Source organism: Haplochromis burtoni, unplaced genomic scaffold, assembly GCF_018398535.1.
Source record: "Haplochromis burtoni strain Fernald_Lab_line unplaced genomic scaffold, NCSU_Asbu1 Contig_53, whole genome shotgun sequence".
In the NCBI taxonomy this organism is placed as follows: domain Eukaryota; kingdom Metazoa; phylum Chordata; class Actinopteri; order Cichliformes; family Cichlidae; genus Haplochromis; species Haplochromis burtoni.
This window is the reverse complement of record NW_024582414.1, coordinates 1322133-1336387: the sequence shown is the minus strand read 5'-3', so window position 1 is coordinate 1336387 and position 14255 is coordinate 1322133. Positions and strand designations below refer to the sequence as shown.

The 14255-nt window shown below is 40.8% G+C and overlaps 1 protein-coding gene across 1 annotated transcript in view; it reads right to left on the bottom strand.

Annotated features, from left to right (window-relative positions):
• lrrc7 (leucine rich repeat containing 7) overlaps nt 1-14255 on the bottom strand; it is an 88523-nt gene that overhangs the window by 55179 nt on the left and 19089 nt on the right. The window contains exon 1 of the mRNA XM_042220703.1: nt 5286-14255. This exon is cut by the window's right edge and continues 19089 nt beyond it. Within this exon, the coding sequence (XP_042076637.1) occupies nt 5286-5361 (76 nt within the window). The 5' untranslated portion in view covers nt 5362-14255. The remainder of the gene's footprint in view (nt 1-5285) is intronic.

Here is a 14255-nt window from a genome sequence, read left to right as displayed (position 1 = left end):
CACACACACACACACACACACACACACACACACACACACACACACACACACACGGTCTTTTCAAACAACAAGCCAGAGCCATATAATTAGACCGAATCCTTTGTAATTCTGCGACAACATCGCTCCATTACACAACTCCATTTAAAAAGCTTGTGGCTGAATGGCATAAGTAGGCTAACCATGGTTATTAAAGTCCTTGAGTGAGGACTCATCATTCAGCTTTATCATTGCAAACCCACTCGCTCGCTGCGCTCAATCTATTGACAAATAAAGACATTTTAACGCCAGCCCTTTCAAACAGAACAAAGAGCGAGTTTTCAGTGATTGGACTTCAATTTCCTGCTTGATCTTCAACTGCCATCGAGCACAACAGCAACTGGATGCGATGAGAAGCTGCACAGTGTCATGAAAAGAAAGAGATGAGGAAACTAAAGAGAGAACGTGAAAATAAGAAGGTGTAGAGAGCAGTGAGAGGAACACCAGGAGGCTCAGAGATAAGACCTGCAGCTTTATCTGGCTATAAACACACACATGTCCAGCACAGCGAGACCAGATGAATTCAGACGATAGAGAGAGTAATCTTGAACATTGCGAGTACACTGTGTTATCTGCTCTAGCTTTTTGCAAGCCACTGAAATCAGATAAAAAGGTCGCAGATCCTGCAGGACTGTTTATCTAAAAGGACTGGACCATTAAAATCAATGCATCCTTATCCACAGTCATGCTCAGTGCAGGTGTAATGAGGCCAGCTGACATTTACTGTTTGCCTATTCTATGTGTAAACCCGGCAGTCAGTGCTTCTCACGATGCTGTTTGGCGGCGGCTTGTCTGTGTATTATTTTTTACCGCAGATACTCGGCCACTTCAGTAGTTACACCTGCCTTAATTATTTGTGAAATAGATTCAATAAAATGCTTGAAACATTCCTCAAAGATCTTTGTCCATGTTGATATGATAGCATGTCATATTTGCTGCAGATTTATCAGCTGCACATGCACAGTGTGAATATGCTGTTACACCACATCCAAAACGTGCTCTACTGGATTAAAATCAGGGCCATCGGAGGCCATTTGAGCCTAAACTGGGCTTTGTGACATGGCATGTTAGCTTGCCGGAAGAATCCATTAGAAGTTGGCTACACTGTGGTTGTAAAGAGATGGACATGGTCAGCAACAATACTCAGGTAGGTTGTGGTGTTTAAACAAGGCTCAGTTGGCACTAATGGGCCCAAAGTACAACGAAAAAATATCTTCCACACTATTACACCACTATCATCCTGAAATATCGATACAAGGCCAGATGGATCCATGCTTTCCTGCTTTGCAGTTTCTGAAATGTACCGAGAACTTTCCCACATTCAATGTCACTAAAATTACTTTTCTTCCCACATTCAACATTTCTGAATGCAAGTAGTTGCTGCCATGTGACTGGCTAATTTGTGTTAATTAGGTGTACCTAATAAAGTGGCTGGAGAGTGTAGTTTTAAAGCAAATAGCGTGGATGCTATTAAGAAAGTGTAAGAAGTTTTAACCTAATGTTTTCTTATATATTTTTTAAATATATAACTAACTACGTCACTTTGGAGACTTTGAAGAAATTGATGTGTTAATTACACTACTGTGACATAAACTGTATAATCAATATAATCATGATGTACACTGCATATTATGGAATATTAATGCTATATCTCTTCTAGATATGAGAACTGTAAACCATGCTAACATCAGATGTCTACCTTTTATTGAAAGTATTACAGTGCAGTACTGCGCGGCACTATTCAGTTCAATTCAATTCAGTTTTACTTATAGTGCTAAATCACAACAACTGCTTTAAGGTGCTTTATATTGTAAGGTAAAGATCCTATAACAATACAAAGAAAACAAGAAAACCCAAGCAATAATATGATCCCCTTTGAGCATGCACTTTGGCGACAGTGGGGAGGAAAACCTTCCTTTAAACAGGAAAAACACCTCTGCAGGAAGCAGGCTCAGGGAGGGGCAGCAACCTGTCATGACTGGTTGGGGTAAGGGGAGGAAAACAGGTCAAAGACATGCTGAAAAGAGCCAGAGATGAATAATAACTACTGATTAAATGCAGAGTGGTGTATAAACATATAGCGAGTGAAAAAGAAACACTGATGGGAAGCCCCAAGCAGCCCAGACCTATTGCAGTGTAACTAAGGGAGGATTCAGGGTCACCTGATCCAACCCTAACTACCAAATAAACTACCAAAAAGACTCTCTATCAAATATATTAAAGAAAACACATACAGATGTATTGCTTTGCTTTTTTTCATAGCTACACAACTACACTGATGTGATCCATATTTCCTGATTTCTAAGAAAGGGCCTGACTTGGAAACAATGTGCCCTCTGGTCATCTGCTTTATAATTAAGTTCCCCAATCAAACCACAACCATTTTGGCTGGGACTTAACATTGCTGTCCCAACAGCATTTTCTCAGAAACATTTAATGTTAACAGTATCCGGGCCTGGAGCAAACTACACCACAGGTCAATACATCCTGCTGCTCTTTACAATCTTTATTAGATTCTCTGCAATATAAAGATGCCTAAACAAAGAGGTAACACACTACATGTGTCCACGCTCAGCTTGCTAGAACATCAGCTTGCTAGTGTGGCTGTCTGAGCACAGGCGGCAGAAGTCAGCTGACACACTCCATCGTGGTTACACTGCACTAAGGATCTTCTCAGTGGCTGAGTAAGAAGGCAGGCGGACTGCTTGTTGGGCTTAAAAATACATAATTAGCAAACATGCAAAATCAGTTTCAGTGTCTACAGCATCCTCGAATCATTAAGCCAGATGGCCCAGTATTATGTTCCAAAGAAACCAGTAACACTAACCACAGGTGACGTGACCCACAAATCAGAGTTTGTTAAAACTCATTTTCCATCTATAACGTGCCTTTTTTGACTCTGGAGGTTTGGCTTTAGTTATCGTTATTCATTGTGTGTGTGTTTGTGTGATCCATCACACATAAGCAAAAACATTTGTTTTCCTGACTGAGGTGACTTTGAGTAATTACAGAACTCACTAAAAGGAGCACAGAAAAATAACTTTTGTCTTGAAAACATGTGCAAAATATGAGCTCGCCGTCTGCTAAGAAATCTGTTTCTATAAGCTACTGATAGTGCAGCTGCCTGCTCTGCCCTCACGGTTATGGATGTAACAGCTTAATTTACAAAGACAGAGTAGACTAAAAATAACAGCTTTTTGTCAACGGAGCGGAGAGGGAACGAGAGAGAGGAGCTGATGTCGCCCAGGCAAGTATTAACAACAGCAGGGTGACAAATAGCAAATATGGGTGTGTGGGGGTGGGGGGGGGGGGGGGGGGGGGGGGGGGGGTGGGGGGGGGGGGGGGGGGGGGGGGGGGGGGGGGGGGGGGGGGGGGGGGGGGGGGGGGGGGGGGGGGGGGGGGGGGGGGGGGGTTACGTGGGCAGCAGTGAGAGACTTTTGTGGGCAGTCACCTTCATGACACAGACACCTGCACAGACTGATTATCTGAAGTTCATGAGGAAAAGAAGAGGGTGCTGTGCTGCCACTGTTCACAACAGATATCACACCAAAAGACAAATAACAAGGATGAAGACCGCTCTGTATGACCCATATATCAATATAACAGTGCAAAGGACTTGGCCACGTGTCCATTCATGGATGCAGTGAAATATTTTAGTCATTGTTAGGTTTTGTCTTTATTTCTAACACACTGATCACCTCTGCTAGAGTGAATGTAAAGGGGGTGCCGAAGTGTGTCCAGTCCTGCCCAGACATCCAGATAGCATGCAGCACAAAAAAAAAGAAAAAAAAAAAGAAATACAATTTGGATGGGAGTCAGAATGAGCCAGTACCAATAGGATGAAACAAGGAAGTGAGCGTGGTTGGCTGTGTTGGCTCTTGCTGCTGCTATGGAAACAGCATGACGGAGCAGACTGACTCTGCAGAGGCAATGCTTCATGTGCAAGTGCAAGTCCCCCCCACACACACACACATTTAAATAGCTTTGGTAATCATCATAATAATTATGACATAAAACAGAAAACAAAGATGTAGTGAGAAGTTTTACAAGAACTGCTACTGTAACATACACCCGCCCACATGTGCACACGCACAGACTTAAGCACCTCCACACATGTACACTTTTACACACCAGCAGCGGGTGAAAAAGAAGAAGACTGTGATGAAGAAGTATTAACGCCACACTGCACGCTGTTAAAAATACTCGAGAGAGAGCCAAAAATCCAACTCAGGAGAAAGTAAAAATGCAGCAGTATTGGTAAAAATGTGCAGACTTCATTATGTGAAAAGGTCCTTACAGTTTATCAAGGGCTATAGTTAGTGCTGGATCAGATGACCTTGTATCCTCCCTTAGTTATGCTGCTATAAGCCTAGGCTGCTGAGGGCTTCCCATGATGCACTGAGTGTTTCTTTTCTTCATTCACCTCTTTATACTCTCTGTGTGTTTAATACTATGCTCTGCATTTAATTATTAGTTGTTATTAATCTCTGGCTCTCTTCCACAGTGTGTCTTTTGTCCTGCCTCCCTCCCTTCACCGTCAATGCCCACACTGAAATGATCAGGTGTTTGTTAATAAAAAAAAGACATAATTGTTTTTCTGCTAAATATACTGTACTGACTGACCAGGATTTTCCATCAATATTTTTTTTTTTCATCCCTGACGGCACGAGCACGTTCCAAGATGACAGATGACAGAATTCACTGGCTCAGGGATCACCAGAGACCTGACCTTAGACCCACTGAGAATCTTCTGGATGTGCTGCAGAAGACTTTAGCAGTCTGACTGCCCCATCATGGTTACAAGATCTTGTTGAAAAAATATTTAAATACACTTTGTAAATATCTCGAAACAATTCCTCAGTGAGTGTGTAGTGCCTATAAAACTAAAGGCAGTCCCAGAAAATATTAGAGTGTGGGACTTTTTGTTTTTTGGCTGTGCAGTGTACATATACAGTAAGCACTGGGAACACACCAAGCAATGTAAGAAATATTTCTTCACATACCTTTTTCACAGAGTCACAAAAACTACTTTTGACCCCCCCTTTATTGTCTACTAATAAGTCAAAACAAACCATCTTTAACGTTGGCCCCAACTACTGAATTGCAGGACACTTTGCTGAAATGTCACACAAAACTCAACTGCACTGTCTGAGCTGGTAAAAATATTTACTTTTAAAATTATATAGCTTCATAAAATGTTCAAGCAAACTCTGCTTTAGCTCGGCAGTCCCCCAGAGTTAAGTTTTTACCACAGCTAGCGAGCGATCGGCAGTTCTCCTGAATTTCCCCTCGAGCGGTCGCTTTCCTCCTCCCTCTGCTCTTCATTCAAGCTTGTGTGTTTGTGAATATCTGTGCATGTCCTCCAGCAGCTCAAGAGGGTGAATTCCCCTAGGGGTGCCATGACAGCCATCGCTTCACGTGCAGCCTCACTGTCGCCACGGTAACCGCTGCCATAGAGACCGTCTCCCAGGAGCTGGGTGTATTTTTACTCGTTCTCCTGCTCTCTCTGTCTCTCTCTTCTGTGTCATAAAACAGAACATGCTGCACTCGGTGGGCGAGCGCTCCACATTCTGCGACGCTTAATGTAGACTCAGATATGTCAGACACTTTTATAGCACCTGAATAAGAGCCCGAGAACAGCTCCATGCCACCGCTTCGTGTTTCCTTTTCTGTTTCTCGCAAAAGGCGGGAGAGCTGCGCTCTGTGGATATCGCCCCAGGGTTTCTGCACTCGCTCACAACAGTCGCACGCTATCGCGGACGAGCACATGTGAAACACACACACACATACAAATCAGTGACACAAACAGTCATGCATGCTGACTCATTTACTTGTGTCAGTGACGGTGAGAGGACACGGAAGATCCTGTTTCACATCCCAGTGCTCCACATTGTCAAGCAAATCCCTGAGTGTGAGTGTGTGTGTGCATGTGGGAGGCAGTTAGTTATCTAGCGGCCAAGAACAGCTTGTTCTGCCACTTTCTGTGTTTTGTTGGGTTGTTGTTTTTTTTTTTACATTTACTAAACATTAAATAAGCACTTTGGGCAGTTACCTGTACTACCACCACATGAAAATACTCACACACACACATGCAGATTTCAATTGTGCTTGAGTCTCTGATCATCAGAGAACATCATTTTAAGATGTTCTTTTTGAAAAGTCCTATAGAAATGTGCTGTCATCCCACATACGTACACTGGAATAGTGAAAAGTTATATAAGTCTGAGGCACAGGTTTATCATTGGAGGACTGATTTTGATAGTAGATATTAAGCTTTTTAGACAAATCCACAGTCTGGGATAACAAGGCATCTGGCTGCAAAAAAGGCTTGAAAGACAGTCGTCATAAAAAAGTGAGTCTGAACTATGCGTCATCACTGAGTGGATTTTGCCTCCGCTTGCTTTTGTGGAACTTTGGTGCACAATCAAACCGTTCACCCTTCAGCGTGGCTGGACAACCAGCACTGAATCAGGCATTAACCAGTAGAAGGAGCAGGCTACCCGTATCAGCTGCTGCTTGACTGTCAGACTATCCTGTGCTGCTCCACAACCTTTAACATTTCAACACACAAATAAACTTTGCAGTGATGACAAACGCCCCGATCCTCTGATATTTTCTTACATATTAAAATGTGGGGAAACTCACTCGTGATGTTGTCTGTTGCACAATGTCTTCTCATCATATCAGACCCCCCCAAACAATTTGTTTGGTTATTTACTGCATAAGTTCATGTAGGAAAAATATAATGAAAAAAATGTAAAGAGACTGATTGATAAGTACCGGATGAATATTATAAATAGCAAGCCAGCAAAGTCTGGAAGAATAATCTGATGGAAAAAAACCCCCCCAGAAATAAACTGGGGTATTGTCTCTGTTGGCAATAATCACAAAACATAAGTATCACAGAAAATATATCAAATTAGAAACAATTTCTTGTCGTCTGCTACTTCAAAGGTTAAGATCTGGTTAAGCTTCGGTAGCTTGACTTAACCAGATATCCCACACAACGTTCAGGGCTGCTTTCAAAGTTAATGTTAAAGACCTTAAAAGGCATTAAAGACAGCGGATAGGCTGATCCATGATATGTATCTGAGCAATTAAAAAAAATGTGTTATCGTGTTTTGGAATAGAAAAACCGTACGACTGATATAGAAAAAATGAAAGACTTTATTGCTCTTTTTTGGCATCACAGGTCAAAGCTGTTTGTCTAAAGTTATAAAGTCATACCTGTTAGGAATAAAATGATTAAGTAAAGCTGTTTTTTGTGATTATTATATACTCATTGTCTTTGCGCTCATTAAGAGTTGGCACTCTGTGTAAATAGGGTCAAAAGGATCAATTCAGTGCTATGATTGAATTGAATTATTGAGGCTGACATGTTGAGGTGCAGAGGGATTTTGCAAACATGCTTACACATCATAACTAGTTAAAGTCAGGGTGAAATTTTTCTGGTCCAAGAGAGTCTGAACAGATTGTCCCGGACTTGGATAATAAGTAGAAAACAACAGGCTAAGAATTGCTAGCTGATTTTAATGCAGCAAGGTTAGGCTAGGGAGGTGTCTTTTTCCAGGAAAGGAGCAGATGCAGACGAGGTCAGACGGGAGGCAGAAGGACCGCCATGTCATTTCCCATGATAATTCTTGTTTTTGTTGTGGTATAAAACTATATTGCCAGCTTATTATGCCATCCTTTTTGTGAAGCAGACCGCTGGTTCACATTGAGGTCCAGCGCGCTGTAACTTGTAATTTCAACTGCTGAAACGAATTCAGTGTTTTAAATGGTAGTCATTATCCTGTACTTCCTTAAAGAAAGAAAATGCAAATCTTTAACATTTTATTTGATTTTAGATGATGCATAATAGCTCACATGAGAGGCGAGAAGCAGGTGAAGGAGATGAGACAGGAGCTCTTTTAAATTAGACCCTAAGTCTCGAGTATTGCCATTCGTTTGTGTGTTTCTTCGTTTTTTTGACATTCTGAATGTGTGACATCCTGGTTTTTATGTTAATGGCAACATCGACATACAGGACTGATGTAGGACTTTTTAAGACAGATGCTGATATTCTAATATAATTCCCAATTTTAGTCTTTTTTCTTTAGATACAAAAACTCAAAAAGATTTCCCTAAAATTTGTTACATTTGTTTATTTATTTGTTTACACACTGCCCACTGTGTTTGTCCTTCCAAACAGGTGCATTGCCAACAAGGAAACTGAGAGTGCCCTCTTGTGGACGAATTATGCAACATCAACACACCCGCCATCTCTTCTTTACAGTTTTAAGATTTATTTACTGGCTATTATAAATTTGAAAAAATATCAGTCTGCTAATACATTGATCAGTGGCTAAAAGGTCAGAATTACCTCTGGTTACCTCTGGAAGTTTTATAATGCTCATAAGAATTAAAGTCTCACTTAATTTAGTGAGACGTTAATTAAATAATTAAATTATGAATTCATCTTTCATAAGCGTAGACAAAACAGTGGTAATATTTATTGAAGATCACTAATAAAAGGATTTACTGAATAGTTAGTAGCTTTTTTTGGAGATCACATTTAATTTAATTGTCTATTTTAGTTAGGCGCAGTGTGAAGGTTTTGTAAATTTCTGAAGTTGTGTGGGTTAGTTTTATTCCCGCCTCATATTTCCCTACCTTTAGGTTGATTTAAGTGAAAAAACAGATACAAATAAAATATTTTACCTCACTTTTCCCCCAAACCATCCCCAGTTCTCACCGTTTCATTCCATCCCGTCGCTCCCATCCCTAAAAAGCCTTGCTGTCAGGGAAACATTTATCTGTGCTCTAACAAATGGTTTGCATTTTTCTGAAGAGGACAAAGCCTCGAGGAATCACAACACGGTCTTGATGAATCACAGTCTGGGCGTTTTCACACTCTCAGCCAGTCCAATCTGCCTGCCACTGTGGCTCCAGGTGGCACGTCTGTAAAACCCAACGACCCTTGCATCACTCACACTAAAAATAACAATCAGCTGACACAACAAAGCCGAGAACAGCTGACAATTCACCTGCACCCGAAATGTGACAATCAATTATGCTCAGATGCATGAATGAACAAATATACAAACGCGCCAAATGAGTCAAAGCGTTGTTACCGAAACCACAGAGTGACCTGAAAAAGATGTTTATGACTCTCACTGTGTACACAGAAAAACTTTAGGACGTGACTGCCTTCAGTGACAAGTACCCACAAATGACAGACTGAAAGTTAGACAGACAAACAGTGGGATTTATAAATAGTTTGCAATAAAGACAGATAAACAAGCAGCCAGACAGAAAAGGGCTGCGTGACAGGCAGTCAGGGAGAATCATGCTGTCAGATATGAACGTATCCGAGCTACTGCAGGGATTCTATCATGTACACTGTTTTCATATGGCGGCTAATAGATCTTTTTATTAATTAGCTGCTCAACAGGAATGCTTGGCAATTTTAAAAAGTCAGCCAAGAATAGCACATGACTCTGTTAGTTTGGGGCAATATATGCGACGCATCCTGGCCTGCAGCAAACCCTGGTGGCAACTATTGACATTTTATCGACAGCATCGGCGTCGAAGAGAAGTGTGCTCGTGTTTCCACAGCCTTTTCTCTCATAAATTTGCTTCTGCAAGATTCCAAAGAAATAAATACATAAATAAAATAAAGGGAAGTCTTTAATGTTTTAAATCTGTACCTCAAAGGGTTGATGATCATGACTTCTCAAGAAGACTAAAGAAGTTTATTATCATTCCTTATGGTGTTACCCAGCCTGAAACGAAATACTGTTCCTCACCAGCCTCTACAGTGCAATAAGCAATACAGTTTAAAAAGAATAAGTTTAAAAAAGAGCAGCAAAAAAAGGCATAAATAGCATAAAATTCTAATGACCCTTTTTCAAAAGAACCCTTTAATTTATCAAGATCTGATGTGTCATTTAAGGTATCCTTCATTTTTGAGCTATATAGAAAAAGCGCTCAAATTGGTAGGCTTAAGCACATGAAATACCTCGTAACGAGTTTCATTATCATCTGTGGCTCACAAGGTAGAGACGGTTGCCAAGTAATCAAAGGGTCAGTGGGTTGATACTAAGCTCCCCGGTCCATATGCCAAAGTGTGGCCGTGGGCAACTGAAAGTAGGGCTGAGCGATCAAACTATTAAAATCATTATTGTGAAACACATTTCTTCAATAGAAATATGGCTTCTGTGAACTTTATATTTCTATTAAGAGTTCATTGACAGAAAACATGAAAGGCCAAATGATAATGACAATAGCACTACTAACTATGATATTTTTATTGATATTGACTGATATAAAAAAATTACACTGACAGGAAACTACAGCAAGATTTAAACTGACGTTGGTGTACAGTAATAGACAATCTGAAGAATAACTTTATCCATAGTCCTGTCCACAATTCTCATCCACAACAGTTACCACCATGGCTGCAAGGCTTTACAGAGGGAAGACCGGATGTTGCCAATGCTAGCTCAATAAAATGAAATACATTGGGAATACTATGAACAAGAGAGCTCATCTTATGCACCAAAATCCTGAAATAGTGTTAGCAAGCTTACATTACATCTATTCAACCGAAAAACCATCCGACATTGGACACACTTGGTATCAAAAAGCTAACTCAGAGCACGCTAATGGATCAGTCAAATGATAAAAAGTAGGACATCTGTGCTGGCTGCCTGTTAATTGCCTTGACTTGCCTTGAAGCGACTGTTGTTGTGATTTGGCGCTATATAAATGAAATTGAATTGGATTGAATTGAACTTCTGTCATTCTGCACCAGATTGCAATGTGCTGTGACTGATTGGTTGCAATCGCCTTCCGAACAACTTGTGATTGGAAGGCGATTGCACAGATCGCCTGAAAGGAGGCAACCTTTCTGCAAACAGTTGCAGTCTGACTTAACTGCAATCACTCTCACAGAAGGTGCTATTTTATTAATGAGTGCAGACAGATTGTTGCCAGCACTCTGCCATCAGTATGAATGAGTCTGTCAATGAGCACAATCCGAGGAAACTGGTTGCTAGCTGGTTGCTTTCTGGTAATATTCCTATAGAAAAGGCTTCAGAGCCCAAAAGTAACAGATATGAGATTTTCACCGATTTACTTAATAGATGACAATCCACAACATTTCTCTGAGACAGGGAGATTCCATCATTTTTCACTATTCAACATAATAAAGATGATCACCTTACTAGTTGTAGGTGCTTATTAGTTACAAGAAAATGGACTTCTCGTCTAAAGATCCAAAGTCAGACTTGAAAACAGCTTGTTGGAAAGTGCAAAGTGATATCCTGATCAACAGAGAGACAGCTGGCTGTTCTCAAACATTACCAGACCAACTTATTTGGTTTTTCATTTCAAGGCTTCGCTCGTCCAACTGTTCTTCAGTAGCCTATATGTGAAGCTCACAGAGGAAAGGCTTCACATGAGCCTCTCCTCTCCTTCTGTCATCTCTCACTGTCTCTCCCTCTTTTCCAGGCCACTCTTTTCTTTTTTTTTTTCCATCTCTTTTCTTCCAGAGTTGTGCTCAGTGGCCCAGTTCTTTCTGCCTGAGATGCCCCAGCGCATCTCCTCGCTCTATCTTCCTTTTTTTCCCCTTTCATTCTCTCGGTGTCTCAGCGCTTTTCCTCAATCTGTCTCCAGGTTTAACTTTTTCTCTTTCTCCTCCTCCATCGCTTCCTCTATCAAGAGACAAGCAGGGGAGCCATCTTAAAACCCAGGCACAGCACTTTTTGTTTCTTCTATACAGGAGCAGCTCGATCTAAAACCATTTTTGAATTCCAGAAGGCAATTTAATGGGAAGGCAAACTTATCATCCTGTGTTTGAGCAGTAAAAAACCGCCTCCTGTCTTCATTAGGAAAAGAGGAAAGCATCTGTGCTATTTTTCAAAATTAAAGTTTGTCTTTTCACATAAACCCAATGCAGAACTTCACCACAGCACAAGCCAATTTCTGCTGAATATGATCACATTTTCCCAAAGATTTTGGATTTGTTTTGTATTTCACAATGACCTGTTTAGCATGTAAAAGCTACACTCTTAACACATTAAAAGCACTGAGGTTACTTTGACTGTGTACAGTCTTAAATAAAGACTTTGCAGCTCATTATGGCTGACCTACATATGTTCTGTTAACAGGACAAGTAAAAAAAAACGATTAAAACCTCTAAATAAAAGCACAAATATTTTTATTTTAAACTATAAACTTAGAAGACTACCCATTTAGTCTTTTTTTTACTGACCGGCCAGGAACAGAATCACCTGTTCTCGGCCCGGACCACTGAGCGATCGACTTTCCACACGTGTGATTGTGAGGCAGTCCATTTTAGCATGTGCAACTTGAGCAGAGTGGGAAATAGTCATGCACACACTTCAATCCACACACACTGTTAGCATGGAACCTGTTCATTCTGAGTGAAGACACAAAGTTCACCAAGGTTAACCGTGGGGGCACCAACACGAAAACGTTTGTGACAATAATCCAGAGCTCAGAGCCAACCACAAGCCAGCAGCCTCAGTATGAGCAAAGGACCAAAGTGTCCCGTTATTTTAAGTTATAAACACAGTGGAAAATGATGCAAGTACCTGACAGTTGCTTTAATATAAATCTGATGCCTTTACTCATGTTTAGTAAATTCATATATGTCAGGTAAGGGTGACTTAGTTATGGTTACCACTTTCCAGCAGCACTTAATTTTCAGCTGTTTCAGTGAGAGTAAATCCTGTGACTTAGTGCAGTTTGGGAGAAGAATTGTAAAGTTTAATCATTTCTTCCAGTGTCTTTAATTGAAGAAGTAATGATTTTTGTTTGTATGTGCTGTCAGTTATAGTTCTGGGAAAGAAAAATGGAATTGGCAGGTTAGACTTACAACTTCCCCCCCCCTCAGAAATCAGCCAATAAAGCTGAAATCTCTCGTAAGAGATGCTTCTTTTACCACTAATTAACTTCAACACACAAAGCCCTGATGACCCATTAGCCATTGGGTTTTGGGTGTCAGAGGGTTTAACAAGTCAAAGCTGGTCAGCACTAGATCACAAATGGAGCCTGCATCTCTCTTTGTTACTTCAGCGCACATGTGATGGTCACTAGTTTGACCTTCTGCTTTTTTCTAACTGTGATAAATGGTTAAAGCACAAACTGACAAAAATAGCTGCTCTCACTCAACTTGTTTCAAATGTTCCTCGATCTTACATCATGTGGAAAAAAAGGATATGAAACATACACCACATACTTCTGGAGCGTGTGTGTATCTTTAGGATTGATAAGAAAAGTTAAACAAAATTATGAACTGTTGATTTACTGTATACATTTTGGACTTCTGGGCTGAAAACATGGACTCAGACTGCCAGTAAGAGTCTGTGTGTGTGTGTCTCCGTGTTATTTAGTTATTTATTAGAGGTCACCTTGCCATGCTGGTGTCCCAGCAACTCGTCCAATGCTCAGAGCCAGAAAGACAGACAGACACACACACACACACACACACACACACACACACACACACACACGCACAGACACACACACAGGCATACGGATGTCTATGATAACAGCGCCATGTCTTCAAAACTGTTGACCTAGAAGCTCGGAGCTATTCATAGATCATAGAACAGAGTGACACTTGTTACTCAAAGTTTCAGGGTAATTTGATTCTGCAGACTAAATAGGAACGCAAAATGCACCAGTTCAAGTAGAGTACAATCTGATCCAGTGATTTATTACGGGGGTTTACTTTTTTACATTTTGGAGTACATAGTTTGACTTTTTCAGACCTCTAAAATATTCAGATAATCTGAGAAGGTCTATAAAACGGCAACTTTGCAAACGTGTGCAAACTGGAACACAGGGCTGGCATGTCATCGTGTAAAAGGCGGTTGCGGCATGTTACGACAACCAGCTGAACGCGTACACGTGTAGAGACTCAGAGAAAGAATCACCCACTTTAAACTCATATCTATAACCACTTGGGAAATAGAAGTCTAATATTCACTCTTCTTTTTGTTTGCCCTCTGGTCTCCACCAATGCCTAACAGAGTTATCTGACTGTTAAGCAGGTCACACGCACCACTTTATCGACCTGCTCAGTAGCACGCCGTGGGTTTATCAGAATCATTTTCTTTCTAATGCAGCTGCCTGAAGAGAATGGTAATGATGCTGAAAAGTAGTTGAGAGTGAACCAGAACAATAGAGTCACTGGCCCTAAAAATAAA